The 20,943-nt window shown below is 50.6% G+C and overlaps 2 protein-coding genes across 9 annotated transcripts in view; one reads left to right on the top strand and one right to left on the bottom strand.

Moving 5' to 3' along the window:
• Positions 1-13,244, top strand: part of SFI1 (SFI1 centrin binding protein) — a 79,853-nt gene extending 66,609 nt beyond the window's left edge. For both annotated transcript variants that reach the window (XM_063143997.1, XM_063143996.1), the window contains 7 exons: positions 6,756-7,015; positions 8,273-8,368; positions 8,703-8,961; positions 9,390-9,546; positions 10,469-10,598; positions 11,490-11,592; positions 12,711-13,244. In XM_063143997.1, the coding sequence (XP_063000067.1) occupies positions 6,756-7,015; positions 8,273-8,368; positions 8,703-8,961; positions 9,390-9,546; positions 10,469-10,598; positions 11,490-11,592; positions 12,711-12,818 (1,113 nt within the window). In that variant the 3' untranslated portion in view covers positions 12,819-13,244. The remainder of the gene's footprint in view (positions 1-6,755; positions 7,016-8,272; positions 8,369-8,702; positions 8,962-9,389; positions 9,547-10,468; positions 10,599-11,489; positions 11,593-12,710) is intronic.
• A 1,157-nt stretch (positions 13,245-14,401) lies between these two features.
• The window catches only part of PISD (phosphatidylserine decarboxylase), a 64,569-nt gene continuing 58,027 nt past the window's right edge, over positions 14,402-20,943 (bottom strand). For all 7 annotated transcript variants that reach the window (XM_063144012.1, XM_063144013.1, XM_063144018.1 and 4 more), the window contains 2 exons: positions 15,871-16,031; positions 14,402-15,552 (listed from right to left, as the gene is read on the bottom strand). In XM_063144012.1, the coding sequence (XP_063000082.1) occupies positions 15,328-15,552; positions 15,871-16,031 (386 nt within the window). In that variant the 3' untranslated portion in view covers positions 14,402-15,327. The remainder of the gene's footprint in view (positions 15,553-15,870; positions 16,032-20,943) is intronic.

Genomic DNA, 20,943 nt, shown 5'->3' with positions numbered 1-20,943 from the left:
TCGGCACCAGGACAAGCTACCGAAATACTACCAGCTCCACTACCCATTACGTTAGTCGAACCTACAGATCTGGATCGACAATCTACACTTTCTGTAGTAGAGCAAACCGGTGATATCCAAACTGTGCAAATAGCTTCCTCTCCCGAGGAACCCGATGACTATTGCTCAGATTCAGCCTCTGGTATTTCACCTACTCCATCAATACCATCGCCAGATTCGATAGTGGAGGCACAAGGATCAGTCTCACCATCTGAGGGACTTGCCCACTTTTCAGACCTCATTCAGAGGATGGCGCAAGCATTGGGCATAGAAACTCGACAAACATTGGAAAAGTTAGTCGATCCCGTTTTCGAGGCAATATATACTGAGGCAGCAACACCAATTGCTATACCCTTCCTACCAACTTTAACCAGGGCAGTCAAAGAATCCTGGAAGGACCCGGCAACATTACAACCATCATCAAAGCGGCTAGATAACATGTACAAAGTCCTGGATAAAGACGCCGAGTTTCTTTTTACACATCCTCAACCAAACTCGATCATCGTAGAGTCTGCACAGGGTTGATCTCAAAGAGTGCATACAGCACCGGTAGACAAGGAGGGTAGACGCCTCGATTTAATGGGGCGAAGATTTTACTCTACTGCAGCACTAAGCCTTAAGGTATCTAATTACCAGGCTACAATGTCCCGGTACTAGTTGTTCCTATGGGGAAAAATGATGTCTCTATGTGATAATCTAGGAGATGATCAAAGAGAACTAGCAAGAGTTTTCCATGCTGAAGCCACCAGGATGGTGAGACAACAAATAGCCACAGCTAAGCACCAAGCTGATTGTGGTGCAAAAACCATGGTCGGGGCAGTTGCCCTGAGAAGACATGCCTGGCTCAGATCCGCTGGTTTGTCTCAAGAGGCCAGGTCACGTATTGAAAGCCTTCCCTTTGATGGCACAGGTTTGTTCAATGCCACAACCGATGAGGCCATGGATAATGTTCAAAAGGTGAGAATAACAGCACGCAAAATGAGATAGGTCCATCCCAATATCAACAACAACACTTTAAGCCTAAAAGATGGTACAAGCAACCTGGATTCGCTACCACAAGATACCAACCTGAAAAACAGGCTTACAGACAACAATTCCAATCTCAGCAGGGAAAGAAACAGTTTCCACCCTCAAAACCCAGATTCCAGTGTCGTAAGCCCGATTACACGCAAAACCGACGTCTTGGACTTCGATATCCACACTACAACCACTCCCTTCGGCGACCGTGTCTCGACCTCCAGGAGGGCTTGGAATCGAATAACTACGGAAAAATGGGTACTTTCCATCATAGAGAACGGATACAAAATAGAATTCGATTCCTTGCCACCCTTGGGAGTCCTGAGATCAACTACACCATCGCCACCTCTCCTGCAAGAAGTCTGCTCACTCCTAGAGAAGGGAGCAATAACATCAGTACCAGAACATCAAATAAGGAAGGGATTCTATTCCAGATACTTCACTGTCCCGAAAGCCGATGGAGGCATCAGACCCATTTTAGACCTACGCAACGTAAACACTGTCATAACACCAAAAAGATTTCGTATGGTCTCAGTTCCGATGATCCTACCACTACTCACAAGAAAATCGTGGTTTGCTTCCATCGACCTCAAGGACGCTTATTTTCATATAGCCATCCACCGGGACAGCCAGCGATACCTACGCTTCGCCATAAACCAAACGGCTTTTCAATTCCGAGTCCTACCTTTCGGATTGTCAACAGCTCCCAGAGTATTCACAAAGTGCATCGCTGTAGTTTGTGCTCACCTAAAAAATCATGGAGTTCAAATCCACCCTTACATAGACGATTGGCTTCTAGTAGCGGACTCAAAACATGCCCTCCAGCAACACATAGCGTATGTTCGGGACCTGATGATGGAGCTAGGTCTATTAATAAATATCGAAAAGTCTACCCTCACACCTACCAAAACCATAAAGTTTATAGGTGCAATCTTGGCTTCGCACACCACCAAAGCATTCTTACCAATCGAAAGAGCCACTACTATCCAGAAACTAGCAAACGACCCCTCCAAACAAAAAACTACTACCGCATATACAATCCAAAGACTCCTGGGACTGATGGCTTCAACCACCATGGTCGTACCATTCGCAAAACTCAAAATGCGACGCTTGCAACTCTGGTTCACCAGAGTATTCAACCCATTACAGAACGCCAAGCGTACTTTTCTCTCCCTACCACCAACGGTAACCAAGTCCCTAAAGTGGTGGACGGACCATCACAACCTACTGAAGGGCGTATCGTTCCAACCGTCAATGCCAACGAAGTCGATCACAACAGATGCCTCAACAACGGGATGGGGAGCCCATCTCGACTCCCTAAGAGTACAGGGCACCTGGTCTGTGACAGAGAGAAGGGCGCACATCAACTACCTCGAGCTGCTAGCAGTTCAAAAGGCCCTCAAGGCATTCAAAGCCGTGATATACAACCACCACATTCAAGTGACATCAGACAACACAACAGTTGTCTTTTACATCAACAAACAAGGAGGCACAAAGTCCTTATCCCTAGCGAAACTCCCCATACACATATGGGAATGGTGCATTCGACGTCGACTGTTCCTGACTGCAGTTCATATAGCCGGTCTGTCCAATACGCTGGCAGACTATCTCAGCAGGCACGCGTCGATAGTCCACGAATGGTGCATTCATCCTCAGGTCATCAGGGAACTGTTTTACCTTTGGGGACAGCCAGACATAGATCTGTTTGCGACGGAGAACAACACAGTGTGTCACCAATTCTGCAGCAGAGCAGGAATACGAAGGAAATCATTAGGAGATGCATTCCTCCACAGGTGGAACACTCACCTCTTGTACCTATTCCCCCCATTCCCTCTGATAACGAGGATCCTCCCCAAGATTATTCACGACAATGCGGACTGCATAATTCTAACTCCCTGGTGGCCCAGACAGAACTGGTTTGCAACCCTTCTCAACAGGTCACGGGGTCACTTCCTACGTCTACCAATGAGACGAGACCTTCTATCCCAGGATCACGGCCGGATATGTCATCCAGACCTCGACACCCTTCACATGACAGCGTGGAGGCTGATCCCTCAGTAGAGGATAGAGGTTTGGCAGCTAAGATCCAAGAGGTTTTGGATGCAGCACTAAAACTGTCAACAAGGCAGAACTATAACAGAAAATGGTCTGCATTTACCACCTTTGCCTTTGAACATGGATTCTTACCCTCAAGCTGCTCTATTAATCACATCCTGTCCTTTTTATTAATGTTAATTGACAGGGGTTTAAAAGTTTCATCTTTAAAGGTGTACTTGGCATCTATATCCATGTTTCATGACCGTGTGGACGGTCTTACTGTTTTCTCCCATCCTACGGTTAAACGTTTCTTAAAAGGTTTGCTAAATCTAAATCCACCAGTAAGAACATTTTCACCTTCTTGGAGCCTATCAGTGGTCCTACATGCACTTTCAAATAAGCCATTTGAACCTTTGGCAACTACTGATCTGCGTCTCCTGACTTTGAAGGTGGTTTTCTTGGTGGCAATCACATCAGCAAGACGTGCCAGCGAACTATGTGCGTTAAGGATAGATGAACCTTACCTCATATTCCATCTTGACAAAGTAGTACTTCGTCCTGATGCTCAATTCCTACCTAAAGTTGTCTCCAGTTTTCATGTCAACCAAGACATTTTTTTACCAACTTTTTTCCCAGCACCTTCATCTGCATTGGAAAGAACCTTGCACTTATTAGATGTCAGAAGGGCCTTAGCCTTTTACAAAGATCGTCCTGCCTCTTTCCGCCAGTCACAACGCCTATTCGTATGTCATGGACAAAACAAGAAGGGCTTACCAGTATCAGCTCAGAGACTCTCTTCGTGGCTGGTGCAGTGCATCATCCTAGCTTACCAGTTGCAAAAGTTAGACCCCCCGACTTCAGTCAGAGGGCACTCTACTAGAGCTGTCTCTACATCCTCTGCTTTTCATCGTGGTGTCACGATCCCAGAAATATGCAAGGCAGCAACATGGGCAAGACCAATGACGTTTGTATCTCACTACAAACTGGACGTCAGGTCAAAGTCCAACTGCTCCTTTGGCAGAGCAGCATTGTCATCTGTCTTCACCTAAGGACACCAACCCTCCTCCGGTGAGTAAAGCTTGCTAATCGCCCATATGTGTGATGCACAGAGACCACGAAGAAGAAGGACAGGTTGCTTACCTGTAACTGTGGTTCTTCGAGTGGTCATCTGTGCAGTCACACAACCCACCCACCATACTCCCCACTTGGTGTCCAACATTTGTTACTAATGTTACTGTTAGTATTTTTTCAGATACACCTACAGGTGTCTAGATTCCTCAGACGAGGCTCTTAAGCCTCAGAAGAACTGGGGATTCTGGGCGGGAACCCTCCTGCACATGCGCAGTGGAGGGGGAGGGTTTCCCGCCCAAAATGTCTTTTAGCTATGGAAATTCTCGAAGCGGGGCTCCGCGCAGGCACCGAGCCCATATGTGTGACTGCACAGATGACCACTCGAAGGGCCACAGTTACAGGTAAGCAACCTGTCCTTTCTGCGGATGGCCCCTCTCCTCTGTCCGCAGTTGTGCATCAGTACCTGCCTGGAAACGCAGTGTGATTCCAAAGGCCTTCCCTAGGCCTCCCTGTGGGCTCCTGGCTGTAGTGACACCCAGAGTTCTGCCTCTGAAAGCCCTTTTCCTACTGGTGGTGATGTCCGCTGAGAAGGAACGGTGCATCTTTCACTGGGCTGAGGGAGTCTAGTGACTAAATCCAGCTTCCTTCAAACACATCCGTTCTATTTTTCATGATGCAGAGGCCCCCTGTCCTCCCTCCCTCCTTCTGACCCATTCCACATCACTCCTCAAAAGAGAACAGCAGACTTTGGAGGTATGCAGAGCTATCCAGTTCTCCATTGACCGGTCGAAGCCACATCATCAGCACAGCACACTCTTCTTCTCTTGGAAAGAGAGCATCATGAGCTCTCCAGCTTGATGGCTGAGGAAATGTCCTCATAATTCCCCAGGGCATTGTAGTTTGCTCCAGCCCGGCAGGCTTCCACTAACAGGAGCGTTCTGGCCAAGGGGCCCCCACTGGAAGAGAGGGAGCCCTTGGCTAGCTCCGAGCCTCCTGGTCGTTGGTGTATGCAGTAGACAGACCGGTGGTCTTTGGAGGTGTGTGCTCCACAGGTTCTTGTGGCCCTAGAGGGAGTCGGCTTCAGGGCTCCCGCCCTGAGATGCTGCCTTTGGGCGTCCCTGTCCAGCTGCCCTCCTCCCCCTGAGGGGAGGAATAGAATAGCTACCTGTGAATTCCTGTTCCTCTGGAGGGAAGGAGGGCCTCTTTGTGGCTGATGCTTTCTGTGAGTATTGGTTCAGAGTAAGAGTTTTCCCAGGAGGAAAACCATAGGTGTTGGGCTCCATCCCATATTCCACTTCCCTCAAAAGACTGGGTCCTGATTCTGTGTGAGCCCCTGTCCTACTATGGGATGGGGGGTATTTGGGGCAGAGAGAGGGGGTCAGCGTAAGGTGGCAAACACCCCCTGGCTGAATTCCATGGCATTGTGCCTCTGCTTGGGCCCTCTGATAATTTTTATGAGTTCTTCAATCCTTGTTTTGTCTCTTTTGACATGCTGAGTTGGACTGGAGTATCTGGGAACGTTGGGGGAGGTGGGGAGGCCCTCCCTCCCTCCCTCCTCTGGATTCAAGACCAGAGAGGGCCGCCTTGGCCTTGCGGGAGGAGCCTTTCCTTCAGCTAGCGGCCCTCTTTCCCTCACAAAGCACAGAAATGCACAGAAGGTACTTTTCTCCCTCTCCGCAGCAGTGCACTCTACGTTGGGCAACGCTCAAAGAGCATCTGGGAGCTTCCGTTGGTGCAAAATACTTGTCTCGGGGCCTGCCATCTTACACCTGCCTGGAAAGCCCGGCCAGTCGCTCCCTTGGCACAGGTCAAGGTGTTGGTCTTAACCTTTAACCTGCTCTAGGCAGCTTATGGCCTGGCTGTCTCAGGGGCCCCCTGCCTCATTACGAACCCGCTCGGTTATTAAATGACTTATGATGATGATGATGATTTTTTAAAATTTATATCCTGCCCCATAGCCGAAGCTTTCTGGGCGGTTTACAAAAATGCAGGACTCCCCTTCTTGAAGACCCCGCGGCCTGCAGAGGCGTGTTGGTTGGGGACGGGGGAAAGGGCCTTCTCCTGTGTGGCCCCCCAGCTGGAACATGCTCTTGTCACGGAGCAGCACCCTGAGCCCTCGTCCTCAGAGGGTTGCAAAGGCCCCTTTTCCTCAGGGAGGCTCCAGAGCTGCTTGCCGGGGCCCTTTTGTCAGGTACGACCGAAAGGCCTTTCTCCTGCGGGGCCCCCAAAGTGTGAAATGTGCCCTGTCGAGAACTACAATCGGCTTCCGCTTTGCTTTTAGAAAGGCTGCAAAGCCACTTTTTCATTTAGCCTTTTGCATTCTAGTTTTAAAGTTTTGTGGGGGGTTTATGTTTTGTTGTTGTTAGGGTGTTTATTGTTTAAAATGGTTGTATACCGCCTCGATGCCTGTTGAGCAAATAAGGTGGCATATCAATGTTAATCATGAATCATAAAACTGCAAAAGCACAATTGCCCTTCATTGGAGTTCCCCTCGTTCGCTCGCCGTCCGTCCGTCCGTCCGACTTTCCCTCCCAGCTGCCAGCTGCCAGCTGCCAACTGCTGCTGTTGCTGCTGCTGTTTTGCGTTTGCAGGTTGCCTGCCAGCACCAGCAGTCGGCCTCTCGCTGCGCCCTGCTCTGGAAGCAGAAGGCCCTTTGCCGGAAGGAGCACCTCTCCCAGGCCAGAGCCGCTCTCAAGAAGCGAGTGACGTTCGAGGGGCCCGGGCCAGGCGCAGCCTCCAGCACGGAGGGAGGACTGGGAGAGAGCGCGGCTCTGTCCTGTGGGCCGGGGCCTGCCCTGAGCGACCTTCTGCCCCTCTCCCAAGCCGCTGGAGACTCCGTCCTTACTGAGCTGTGAGTAAGAGCAAAGCTGCCACCTGCCCTGGGCTCTCACAAGCCCAGGAGCCAAACCTCTGCAGGAGAGGCACGGGGGGCGGGGAGATGGAATGGCTTGCTTGTGCCGAGTTCTCCCCCTCCTGACCTGGCCCTCATTACACCCCGTCTTTCCTGCTGCACACGACTGGCGGCTGCTTGCTGGGGCGGGATCATGACACGTCAGGAGACCGGGGTGGGTGGGTGGGTGGGTGGGTTGTGCCGTGGGTTGCAGGGGACGGGGGGGCAGCGCAGCACTCTGAATACCGCGCCCTAAGTGAGGGCTGCTTGAGCAAGCATCAGCCTTTCTTTGGAAAAGGCTGTGACAGCTAGAGCGGAGGCAGGGGGTGTGGGTGCGTTTGAACTCCGGCCCTTCCATCTCAGTTCCATCTAGCCCAGCACTGTCAACACTGACTGGCAGCAGCTCTCCAGGGTTTCAGGCGGAATAGGCAGAGACTCAAGTAGACGTACTCCGTCGCACTCTCCCTGGAATAAGATGGGAGGCTGGGGAGCTGCCTCGTATCGGTCAGAGGCTGTTCCTCCGCTGGCCCAGGGCGCTCTGCTCTGACTCCGTCGGGGGCCCTCCCCCCCACCGCCACGGCTGCCTCCTCCTCCTAGCTGGAGATGCCAGGGACATGCGGAGCGTCTGCACTACAGCCCCGTCCCTCAGGCGGCGTGAAGGGGAGCGTTGCCTGTCAGTCAGCACACCGGCGCTGGGGCGGGTGCAGGCAAGGGTTCGGCCAGGGGCAGCATAAACGTCAGCTTCTGCTCAGGGACATCCATGGTGGAGGGGCGGCAGGGCCGCTCGAGCAAGAGGGAGGGCTTCTGCAGCGGCGGGGATTTCGGTTTGCTCTGGTCACCCCGGTTGTTGCCTTTGCACCCTGGTGGTGTGCGGGAGAAGAGCAAAGCGCACCCTGAAACGCAACGCAGAATTCCACGAAAGCCCAAAGCACACCAAATACTAAAGACTTCTCCACAACGAGCCGCCGTTGCTCGCGAAACGTAACTTGTAGGCCGCACCTTGGAGATAGTTGATGGTTGCGCTTCCCCCCTCAGATAAGAGCCGTATCGGGGGAGTGTGCACAGTTCGCACCAGGGACGGTGAAGGCAGGGGCCGGTAGAGCAGCCGGGGCCGTCACAGGGCAGGATTGCTGGGCCTGGGTCACGGGGCTCCGATGTGCTGCTGCTGCTGCTGCTTCACTGCAGTGCCGCTAACCCTTCCTGCTCACCTGCCCCCAGGTACGCAGCCCGCCAGGTGAGGTTACAGCCGCGCAGACCCGATTTCCTGCTGCAATCTCTGGAGAGAACGGAGCGGCCTGGGCCTGCCTGGAAGGGGTACGTGGGAACATGCCGCTTTCAGAGGTGGCCCCAAGGGCTGCCACAGGCCCGTTGCCCCCTTGCTCCTGCAGGGCAATTCCGTGGGCCGGGCGGAGTGGTCACTTTCAGCCGGGACGCGGAATGAAGAGGAGCCAGGGTAGCAGTTTGGCCCTTGATGTATGCTTGAACTAGAATCAACGTGCTCGGCTGTTTACCTTCCTGACGATGAAATATGGGCTCCCGGCGCTTCCCTACTTGCTGCCCTTTTCGTGGCCAGATGACATCGCGGTTGTCCCGCACCAAAGGAAAAAACTGTAGACTAACAAGTCTGGCCTTCCGCTTTCTCTTCCAGCCTAGAAAGCCACCCTGGGGTTCTGCGGCAAACTCTTCTCGGCAAGCCGCCTGTGCCAGCGGGGGCCCTCCTGCTACCCACCTGGAGCCCCGGCCCTTCTCCACCCCAGCTCAGCGGCTCCAGTGGCGGCCCCCTCTCCCTTCCCCAGTCTGCTCCGCTGCCCTGTGTGACCCCTTGGCAAAGTAGCACCGGCTGCCCAAGGCCAGAGCTGTGGCCTCCCTCCTGCTTCACACCACGGAGGAGAGGGAGGGCAGAAATGGTGAGTTTTCGCGTGCTCAAGGCTGGCTGGCGCGTCCTCCTTCCGTGCATCATGGCGTCGGTTGCCGACCAGTCCCCTCAGTCAAGCCGAGCAGATGTGTCGGCTGCCCGTCAAGCTCTGCATTAGGGCCCCCCGATTCGAAAGGGGCACGCTTCCTGTCAGCCCTGCTTTATGGCATGGTGCTGCCACTGTGTGTTTTTTGGATTGGGATCCTTTATTTGTGCTTTCCCCCAACCAGGGGAGGCTCCACCTACGCTGGGAATCCTAGGAGTTGCAGTCACCCACACCTGGAGGGCACGGGATGGGGGGAGGCTGCTTCATGCCTATCGTCAAGCGGGCTCAGGGTGCCTTGCCATGCGCTGCAGGCCAAACCCAGAAGCCCCACGCTGCGGGGCGGGGCTCCCTCACGTCCTTGTTCTGCCTTTCAGGGGGCGCCTTTGGGCCTTCGGTCGGGGCAGCCGCCTGCAAGCCCTGCCGTTGCGGTCAGTGGCACCGAGAGGGAGGCAGCCGACCCGAGAGCAGCTTTACTCTTGCCTGAGGATCTTCAGTGGAGAGCGCGCCCTCCTCCCCGTTGGAGAACAGCAGGTGATTTTGCTGGCTCCATGTGTGCCTTTCCCTTTCCCAGAGGAAAAAGCCGTTTTCCTGTTGGCAAGTGCCAAATTCAGCGGGGAGACTATGGGCCTGTTCAGGCGACAAGCCAAGCCACCGTGGATCACTCAGAAACATGACGCACAATGGCTTGGCGTGCCATGTGGAGGGAGATTTCCCTCTCTACGATGGGCAGAGAACCCACGTCCGCTACCCATCTTCTGCAGGAGGGTTAGTGCACTGCCCATGTACTTCCTGTGTCGTCTGGCGGGAACTCTGTGGGATTTTGGCCTCATTTTTTAAATGGTGGCGGCCATAGAGTCGTCATCAAGAATGACTGCCACTTCCGCTGCCGCTTTTGCTGCCTGGACTTTCTTTGTGGTTGGCAGCCATTCCCCCCCCCCCCCAAAAAAAAATCCTTTTACTGGAGCAGCTGCCAGGCACCCATTTGGGACACGGAGGACGGGTGTGTGTGTGTGGTTAGACCATGTGGAAGAGTTACAGGTAACTATGGAGGGGTGAGTGGGTAGCAGAACCACACCACGGCACGTGGTTCCGTGTTAGTGTAACGTGCCTGCTTGTTGTGGTTTTGTTACCCCTCCGGCCTCTGTAGTTCCCCCACCCGCCATGCATGTCTGAACAGGCCCATTGGGTGCATCTCTGCTTCAAAAAGAGAGGGGGGCTGCTTGCTTTGTGAAAAGATGCCTTTGCAGGAGCCTCCAATTTGAGCTCCTTTTGAAGTGACAACAACTGGAGCAAGGGGAACATCTACCTTCTCTCTCTCTCTCTCTCTCTCCAGGTGAGCAATTCCTGGCATTAGCCTATTAGGAGACCCTGGAGGCCATTTTTAACGTGTTAGTATTGGGAAAGAGATCAGAAGTTTAAAAGATTCAACAACTTGGGTCTCCTTTGGTTCTAGGAAGCAGAGAACAAGAGCAGCAAGTGGAGAGTTCACTGCAGGAGGACGAAGTTCACAAACAGCTGGAAACTGAGCTCCAGTTTATTGGGCAGAAAATGCAACATTTCCATAAGAACCAACAGGAGCTGAAGTGTGTAGACAAATCTGCCTTTCCCACTGGGACTCAGGCTATTGGTTTCTGTATTGTAAGGAAGGGTCAGCTCAGGAAATCCTCGCTGGGAGGGGCCCCTGCCCGAGGGTGCTACGTGACGGGATCCCTCTCTGGCTGGGTGCCCCCTTCCCTGCCACCCTTAGTAGCTGCTGCCTCCTGTTCCTGCCGCGTGAGTCGCTCAGTGTCGTGGGCTGGGGCCCTTCCCACCCTAAGCCGTCCAGGAAAGGGAGGGCAGAAGCTATCCTGGCACTGCTGCTGAGCAAGAGCTTTAAAAAACAGCAGTTGCGGAGGAGAACACAGGACTGAAATGGGCGGGGCAGGAGCTGCCTCTCCAGCACCTGGTGGCTCCTGGGCGTCTTCCTCAGCCCTCGCTGCTGGTCGCTTCCCACTTAGCTTAATCTGCACAGGCTGCCTGGAAAAAGCAGGAGTCACTCCAGACACCCTCCTCCTTCGCATAGCCCTTAAGGCAGAATTAAAATTAAGGGCTATCCTTCGCATAGCCCTTAAGGCAGAATTAAGGGTTTAATAGTTAGCAAGTTGTTACGGTCCAATTTTCCCACTAAGCCACAATTACAAAATATTATCCATATTGGCTGCATGATTACATAGTTGTATAAATAATAGATACAAGTTTATAGGGGGACACAGAAGTGGTTAAGAGCCTACAGCAGCCTTCCCCAAATTGGGGCGCTCAAGATGTTTTGGGCTACAAATCCCAACTGTTGGCTATGCTGGCTCGAGCTGATGGCGGTTGGAAGTCCAAAACACATGGAGGGCGCCAGGAAGTTGGGGATCGGGCCCACAGCCTCCCTTTCCCTTTCTCAGATGCTGCTCCATCAGAATGGGAAACCTCTCGAATTGTTCTTTCAGATTGTGCCGGCGGCAAGAACGCCTCCTCTGCAAATGGCTGGAGATGAGAACAGGGGCCGAGGAGCAGGCCGATGTGCAACAGGTGCAAGACGAGCTGGATCAGGTACAAACGTGAGGCCCTCCCAATGTTACTGCAAGGAAGGGGGTTACATCTGCCAAGACTGATAGTGCAGGCCGGTCTTGCCCAACCTGCTTGGCCATGCTGTCTGGGAATGATGGGAGTTGTAGTCCAACACATCGGCAGGGCAGCAGGTCTGGGAAGGCTGGCAGGGCAGGCAGGCAGGCAAAAGTGAGCAGCTGCAGAAAAGAAAGTGACTCTTGTTCCCTAAAAGACCAGACGCCGCAGATGGCTTTTCGAGAAAGACCACCTGCATCCCCTCCCTGCTTCTGTGGTTGTGGGATTAGGCACAGAATTCGATCTTTTTATTTTTAAAATGAGTTCTAATCTTTAGAACTGTGTTGATAACGTTGAAACTGGGGTAGATGCAGGGGGAGCAATGTTGCCCTGTGAACCCTGAGAAATTAGGAGGCTTAGAGAAAAATGTGGTTGGATTTTTAAAGGATTTCCAAGTTGTAGCCATCTTAGAAGTGACTGAGCCTTGGGCTGCCCTGGACACTCTAGGAGTGCGCCTGCATCAGGGCTTCTGGTTCCTCCTTGTCTGGCATTTGCAAGTAGAAGAAAAATCATGATTTACTTACAAGCAGACATACCAGCTTAGCATTTTTACTGGTAAATAAAGTAAGTTCAGTCAGAAAAACTTCCTGACTGTTAGAGCAGTGCGACAATGGAATCAGCTACCTAGGGAGGTTGTGGGCTCTCCCACACTAGAGGCATTCAAGAGGCAGCTGGACAACCATCTGTCAGGGATGCTTTAGGGTGGATTCCTGCATTGAGCAGGGGGTTGGACTCGATGGCCTTGTAGGCCCCTTCCAACTCTGCTATTCTATGATTCTATGATTCTATGATTTCATCGCTACTTGTTGCAAGTCGCCCTTGCTTATCCTATCACTTTTTAAAGATCTGTTTCATTGGGGATTGGTTTAGCAGGTGGTACTATGTTATGCATCTTTCCTTTACTGTTGCTCAGTGCCAGATTTTAGGATGGGGGAGGCCAGAAATAATTTCACAAAGGTACCAACCGCCATCTCTTTCTGTAGCTGAGGTCTGAGCCAGGTGGCCCCTCGATTGCACAACTCTTGGCATTCCTGTCTTTTTTGCAGCTGACAAAAAAGATCCACGCCCTCGTCAACGTGCTGGGAGAAGAGCGACGACTGATGCAGACCTACTTCACCCGTGTCCAGGACATTCGAGCTGCTCTTAACATCTAGAATGTCTTGAATGCTTGTTTGCCTGATATGCAGCGAGATGGTGGGGCCTCTGTGCCTTTGCTGTTGGAAGTGACCGAGAAGCTGCCACCCTCCGAGTAGTTACACAAACACTGGGTGAAGGCTGCAATCTTATGCATGCCGTGGAGTAAGTCCCATTGAATGTGTGTGTGTGTGTGTGTTACTTCTGTACAGATGTGTATAGGATTGCTCTGCGCAAGTAATACATCTCTGTCCTGCAGTCAAATGCTTAAACTGTCTCTAAAAAGTCAGTCATGATAAGTCATTTGTTTTTATTTTAAAACATTTGCAATTAATGAGTTAATGTTCGTAAGTTGTACATTTTGACATACAAAAATACTGTGCTACTGATACAGTTGAAAAATTAAATGGATTCTCCATGCAGGAGAAATTCACAGCGTCACCCAACCCCCCCTCCCATTTGTTGAGGGTCAACGTGACCCCCTGTGGCTCAGCAGCCTTCTCCCACTGAGAAATCCCCACAGAGCCCCTGTGGCCCAGCAGCAGAGGTCCATCCAGGGCGAAGACTCTTGCACTGAACAAGCCACAGAACCTCCCGTAGGCAAGCAGAGAGAAATGAGGAAGGAAAGCTCAAAGTGGGGCTGGCAAGGCAGCCTCTGTGGAAGCAATTAATGAATTCCTCTGAATTGATGGAGCCCCAGGGCTGCCTGGCTGGGCACTGCTGTCTGTTGCATGTGCTTTGTACCATCCTGCTCATCAGGCAGTGTTGCCTTTCTGGATGTGTTAAGACAGGGGCTGTACGTTCCAGGCCTAGAAAGGGCAGGTTTTTTGGTTAAGAAATTCACCTTTAAACCTTGTAAAGGGAGAAAGGCTGGCTGAAACACAGGCCAGTTCTCCACCTTTCAGGAGTTATGGGCTGCTGTCATAAGAACACACGCCTCCAACTGCACACACAATCTAAGAGAGACTTGCTCTTTTGCTGTAGCAGCCATCCTAGGCATGGTGTGAACGTTACCTTGACTTCTCTTATGGCAACCATCTCCATCAAAAGGAAGCAGCAGCGTCCTCTTAACGGTGTGTGCACGTGTGCAGGCATGGGGCTATAGCAGGGAAAGCATAATTTAGGGTGAGGGGTGTAATTTAAAGCTAGACCCTCCCTCCTGAGCCTCATGCTTGCACACAACATGATTTCTTGAGTTTAATGAAAACCAAATTCATTAAAAACACATCTATTATAAATGAATGCATTTCTTCTCCCATGCCCCAGTCTTGGCACTAGTTACTCTGCATCCCCTTCCAGAAAAATAGCCCCTAGTAAGTGTAAGACTCTCACTCTTACTGGGCTGCACAGCCGTGCTTGCATTTTGCCACTGAACCCGTCTGAGCCTGAATGTGACACTTTGTGGGATGAGGCTTCGGAACAGAACTCTTGAGCCCATCGTTTGGCTTCATGGGCAAATTTGGCTTTCTGAAGTAAATTACAGGAGTAAATACGAGTAAAAAAAATTAATGCACATTAGTCGAAAAGGAGAATTACTCAGAAGTTCACAAATGGTTCTTTAATAGTCTGTCCTATTGCAATTTGAGTTCTGCATATTTGTAGGTTTTTGCTTTTTTCAAGAAGTCCAGGGCAGACCTGACCTTTCTCCCTTCCCCAGGTCATGGCAACATGGCAGTAGCTGCACAGGGAAGAGAAACCGACCCTCGGCATTTTCAGCAGCAAGAGACTTCCCACCGCCTTTGCACAGTGAAATTAACAGTGTGCATTTTTTCATGTCCCAAGCTTAACAAAGGCGCACAGAAAATATTAAGGCCCAGAATAGCAAAACAAAATTATAGGTTTGGAGTAAGCTGGAGCTACAAGTAAAACAGGCTTCCTAAAAGCAAAAAATAACCAAGAACAAGTCAAACATGGAATGTGGACACAGTGTTTGAGGTTTAAAATACAGTGCAAACTTCTACTTTAAAGGGAAACAACCAGATTTTAATAGGTATCCAAAACAACTGAATTTCCAACTGAACTTCATTTTGTATATTCACTCTGCCTAATCTGTCCTTGTTTTGACAGTGGTTTACTCAGGCTGGTGTGAAATATAACTCGAGAATATATGGAGGAAAAAGAAATGTAATTTGAAAAGCGAGCCAATCTGCTAGTATCCCTTGAAAGAAGAGAGTTTGCTGCTTTCCTCCCTCCCTTTGACTGCAAGGTTTACAGCATCTCAAGACAGACACACCTGCAGGCGTAGCGAGGAGAAACTGTTGTTACTGCAGGTGCCGGGGAAAAGGAAAGCCACCCTGGTGAACATTCTTAAAGGCCACGATCCCTGATACGTCCACAATTCTCATGGGGGAATGCTCTGGCACACCCATTTTAAGAAGAAGGGTGTTGTCTGGTTTTCCTCACTCAGGTCCTGCTGAGCAATACTCTACCTTAGAGAAACTTTTCCTCATACAAATTGAGTCCCTGTTGCATATAAAAGCCCCCACATCCCACCGGCAGTAAAGTCTCTCAAGAGATCCTAAGACCTCTCTAAAGAGATCCTAAGGCCTCTCCAAAGCGGATTTTCTGACCAGGCTTCACGTAGAAATTAAAGTCCTTTGGCGCCTCAAAGATCAGAACGATGGTTGAGCCTAGATTAAACTCTCCTAAATGTTCTCCCTTCCTCATAGAGATGCCTTCGTGGTTGTTGTTGCTTACGAAGCTGAAGTCATTGTAGGAGCCTTTGCTGTAGCGAGGGCTGTTTGTTCGTAAGTCCTGCACGCACGGAGAAGGAAAGGGCCGTTACTTGGGCATTCCAGAGGGAGGTCTCTTGTCCCTGTACGAGAGCTTGAGGCAGCACCACCAGGAGCCCAGGACCTTGGCTTACAAGATCACTGGCCGATTTAGCTATTTGTAGGTGAAGGGGGGATGAGGGGGTGGGGAAGAAGTCCAAACCATTTTTATGCCACTTCCCTGCCTGGTCTCCATGAGCAACCAGGACAGGGCTGCTTACAACACTAGCTCAAGGGCACAACTGATGCCTCCCCGCCACTGCCTACTTGTGAAGCAAGATTACAAAAAGCCCCAACTCACCTGGTCAAAATAGATGCGGATCGACCCCACGTTCTGGGCTCCTACCGCTGTGAGGGAGAAAAAGCCGTGCTTCCAGCAGCCTGAGAGGACAACACGTTCATTATGGCAAAAGAGTTCTTTGATCCAGCGAGCAACTCCCGGATTCACAGACATCAGTGAACCTGTGGGGAACAGGGGGGAAATGGGAAGAGCCTCGTTCAACTTTGTGGGACCGTACTGCTGCCTTCAGACACGGGAGGGCTTGGACTGGAGGGTGGAAATCGGCCAGAGAGAATATAACCCTTTATGAAAATCTCACAGCACCCTCAAATTGAAAAGGCTGGAATTATTTTAATGTACGGTAGTCGTAAATGCGGTCAGACTTCCAGGAGCAAAAAGTAAAGAAAGATGGTAAGGTGCAGTACAGTGGAGGGGAAAAAAACGATTACACTCTTGAGCATGATCACCACTACTTCCCATTTAAAAGAAGAATTTGAGAAGTGTTTAGAGATGGCATCACTTTTTAAAAAAAAGCAAATTCGTTCTTGCAGAAATTCTGCATTTACTGGTGAGTTTCTATTTTTCTCAGGAAAAGGGATAACGAGTACCAGGGCCAGAAGGCAGCGTCCTGTCCCCCTCAGCCCCCAAAGCGCTAAAGCAGAACTTCCATTAAGAGAGAAGAAGAGCATCAAGGAAAACTAGGATGTAGGTCAGTGAGAGGATGCAGAAGATGCACATCCAGGGAGTAAAACACAGCCTGTGGCTCAGAGGAGGGATGCAACCTATCATCATCATCATTTTTATACTGCTCCATAGCCAAAGCTCTCTGGGTGGTTTACATAAGATTAAAACAATTAAAAACAATATACAAAGTTTTAAACCACAAAAACATACAACATACACAGAAACATATCTAAAAACAATTATAAACTATAAAAACATCCAGAATCAATGAAGCTCGTCACATATTGCTAAATGCCTGGGCAAAGAGAAATTTTAACTTGGCACCAAAAAAATAGCCATGTTGGCGCCAGGCAGCCCTCACTGGGGAGATCATTCCACAATTGGGGAGCCACCACTGAGAAGGCCCTCTCCCTTGTTGCCATCCTCCAAGGTTCTCTTCAAATGCAGCCCCACGTAGAGCGCATTGCAGTAATCTAACTAGGTTACCAGAGCGTTTCTTTGATGAGTTTCAGTTGGTACAGGTTTGCACAACCACCTCTGTACTGGATCCTTGCCCCTCTTGGCTAATAAAAGCTAGCAGGGATGGAACAGCTGGCTGGGCCAAAGAAGTGATTAATGCCTCTCTGCGAGAGGGAGTGGTCCCAGGCCGTCTGAAAGAGGCAGTAGTGAGACCACACCTGAAGAAAACTTCCTTGGACCCGGAAAATCTTAGTAACTACAGGCCGGTGGCAAATGTTCCATTCCTGGGCAAGGTCCTTGAGTGGATGGTTGCGGGCCAGCTCCAAACACTCTTGGATGAGACTGATTATCTGGATCCATTTCAGGCCTGGTTTTGGCACAGAAACAGCCTTGGTCGCCCTGTATGATGACCTATGTCGGGAGAAAGACAGGGGGAGTGTGACTCTGTTGATTCTCCTTGATCTCTCAGCAGCTTTTGATACCATCAACCATGGTATCCTTCTGGAACATCTGGCTGAGTTGGGAGTGGGAGGCACTGCATTGCAATGGTTCCGCTCCTACTTGGTGGGTCGGCTCCAGAAGGTGGTGCTTGGGGAACATTGCTCTGCCCCGTGGACTCTCCAGTATGGGGTTCCGCAGGGGTCAGTCTTGTCTTGTCCCCCATGCTGTTTAACATGTACATGAAACCATTGGGTGCGGTCATCTGGAGTTTTGGAGTGCGTTGTCATCAGTACGCTGATCATAGAATCATAGAATAGCAGAGTTGGAAGGGGCCTACAAGGCCATCGAGTCCAACCCCCTACTCAATGCAGGAATCCACCCTAAAGCATCCCTGACAGATGGTTGTCCAGCTGCCTCTAGTGTGGGAGAGCCCACAACCTCCCTAGGTAACGGATTCCATTGTCGTACTGCTCTAACAGTCAGGAAGTGACACGCAGCTCTACTTCTCCTTTTCATCTTCATCAGGTGAGGCTGTGGATGTGCTGAGCCGGTGCCTGGCTGCGACAATGGACTGGTTGAGGGCTAATAAACTGAAACTCAATCCAGACAAGACTGAGATGCTGTTGGTGGGTGGTTCTTCTGACCGGATGGGGGGTGCTCAACTGGTTCTGGATGGGGTTGCACTCCCCCTGAAGGAGCAGGTTTGTAGCTTGGAGGTTCTCCTAGAACCATCTCTGTCACTTGAGGCTCAGGTGGCCTCAGTGGCACAGAGTGCTTTCTACCAACTCCGGTTGGTGGCCCAGCTACGTCCTTATCTGGACAGGGATAACCTAGCTTCAGTTGTCCATACTCTGGTAACCTACAAATTAAATTACTGCAATGCCCTCTACGTAGGGCAGCCTTTGAAGATGGTTCAGAAGCTGCAGCTTGTGCAAAATGCAGTGGCCAGATTGATAACTGGAACAAGGAGGTTTGAACATATAACACCAATTCTGGCCCGCTTGCATTGGCTGCCTGTAGGTTTCCGAGCCCAATTCAAGGTGCTGGTCTTAACCTATAAAGCTCTACATGGCTTGGGACCACAATACCTGATGGAACGCCTCTCCCGACATGAACCTACCCGTACACTGCGCTCAACATCTAAGGTCCTCCTCCGAGTGCCTACTCCAAGGGAAGCTCAGAGGATGGCAACAAGGGAGAGGGCCTTTTCGGTGGTGGCCCCCTGACTGGAATGATCTCCCCGATGAGGCTTGCCTGGCGCCAACACTGTTATCTTTCAGGCACCAGGTCAAGACTTTTCTCTTCTCCCAGGCGTTTAACACCATTTAACAACGCGAAGTTTGTTTTCTAACAGACCCCAGAACTGTTGTTTTTAAATGGATACTGTTGTTTTTATGTTTTTAAATTTTGTATACTTTTAATGTTTACTTTTTAAAAACTTTTGTAAACCACCCAGAGAGCTTCGGCTATGGGGCAGTATATAAATGTAATAAATAAATAAAATAAATAAACTAACTAACTAAATAAATAAATAGACAACTGAAGCCAGGTTATCCCTGTTCAGAGATTGGCATAGCTGGGCCACCAACTGAAGTTGGTAGAAAGCACTCCGTGCCACTGAGGCCACCTGAGTCTCAAGTGACAGAGACGGTTCTAGGAGAACCCCCAAGCTACAATCTTGCTCCTTCAGGGGGAGTGCAGCCCCATCCAGAACAGGTTGAGCACCCTCCATCTTTAGGGCATGAAGTAGAATTGGCCCTTGTTTGAGAAGGGCTGAACACATGGAAGAATGAGCAACCAAGAGGTTCACTAGATCAGAGACTGAGGGATATCACTACTGGCTGTTGCTCATGGATTGATCATAGCATTTGTATGCATGAGGAAGGCCAACATGCACAAAGGCTTCAAGCTCTCCTCCTCTTTGTCCTAGTAATCTTGCTCCAAATCTTTGTAACCAGGCCCAGAACTGGAGCTACAAATCAGACCTGCAATTTGTCAAACAATCCTTGGTTTGGGGACCCTCTGCTGGGCCCAGGTTCTGGCAACTGATTTAGTCAGCTTAAACACTGAAGACACCTTTCAGGGTCCCACCTTGATCATCTTCAGATAAGGCTTCCAGGAGAACAAAATTGTTGCTTCTTTCAGTCTGGTGCTTTCTTGATTGTTGATATATGCTTTGGTCAGTCTATCCTTTGCATTAAGGATAGAGTCCCTCTAACCTTAATGCAAAGCAGCACTAGCGTTACCACTCCAAGTTCCAGGAGGGTTCTATCTGCTTCTTCCAAGCTGACCTGAGATCCCAGGCCCACATGCCCTTGCAGTGGGCATCCCATCCACTCAGTCTGCCAGCTGTAATGATCACTGTCCAAGGTGGATCAGCTGTGCAGCTAAGACCCAGCGTTTGTGAGCATGGTGCACCAAAACTAAGGTTGCCATCATTTGTTGCTGGAACCCGAGTAGAAGCATCTCCAAGGCGGGGACCACCAATTCCCAGAACCCTGGCTAGCAATCAAAGGCGAGACCTAGGCTAAGCACCAAGCCAAAAGGTCAGGGCTCTGTTCAATGTCTGCCATTCTGGTGAAGACTCTTGTTGAGTGGAGGATTTGAAAATTCCTTCCAGATGAAGGTGGCATAGAGATGGACTCAGTGCTTCCCATTCAGTTAATTAGGAAGCTGTCCTTCTCGTAGAGTCATCAAGGCCAAGTTCATACCCTGTATGCATTTCTGCCCGGGCAGAGCTTAAATGTAGAGACCATCCAGGTATGTGTCAATATGTGTTCCTCCCAGACACGGGAGGGCACGGAAGTGGGATATGCACTCCCCACAGCCGAAACAGGAAAGGAATCTGCAGTGGCCCATCTTGACTGGGATATGGAAGTCAGCTTTGTTTAGCTGGCTGAAGTGGGACGATCTCATTTGAGGCCGGCCAGCCAGGACTGCACAGAAGATCTCCATCCTTGACTTGTGTCTGGCTGAAATCTGAGGTCCAGTATATTATTCATGTCTCTGTGTTGTATTCAGTATGGAAAACAATACAGAAAAAACCCTGCCCTCTCCCCCGCCCCTACCCCCCGGAGAGGAACTGATTCTATGGCATTGTCAGATGAGCCGTAGCTTTGATATCCTCTGGTATTTGGGTGTATTGGTAGAGACTGGAACAAACCCGTCTGCTGGATGTCTTTTCTATGCCGCCTGAGTTGGACAGGGCAAGTAGGGGGGCCCTGTTTTACTTGAGCCTGGGTCAGCCTTCCCTGCCCACGCCTTAAAGTTCGCCCAATGGTCAGAAGTGACAGGGCAGCTGCTTCCTTCTTCCACCCCAGGAGAGGGGTGGGATGGAAGAGCACATAAACGCCTCACACGCTTCATTGGGGTCTCCACATCTAGTTACCTCCCATACCCCAAAAAGGCAGATGTGTGAAGTGACGTTCTTCACAAGGCTGTTTTTATACCCTCTAACTAAATACGATTCCTGGGGAAGGTAATGGCAACCCACCCCAGTATTCTTGCCGT

Source organism: Elgaria multicarinata, chromosome 18 (assembly GCF_023053635.1).
Source record: "Elgaria multicarinata webbii isolate HBS135686 ecotype San Diego chromosome 18, rElgMul1.1.pri, whole genome shotgun sequence".
NCBI classification, from domain to species: Eukaryota; Metazoa; Chordata; class Lepidosauria; order Squamata; family Anguidae; genus Elgaria; species Elgaria multicarinata.
The sequence above is the reverse complement of the archived record's forward strand: the minus strand, read 5'-3'. Positions and strand labels throughout refer to the sequence as shown.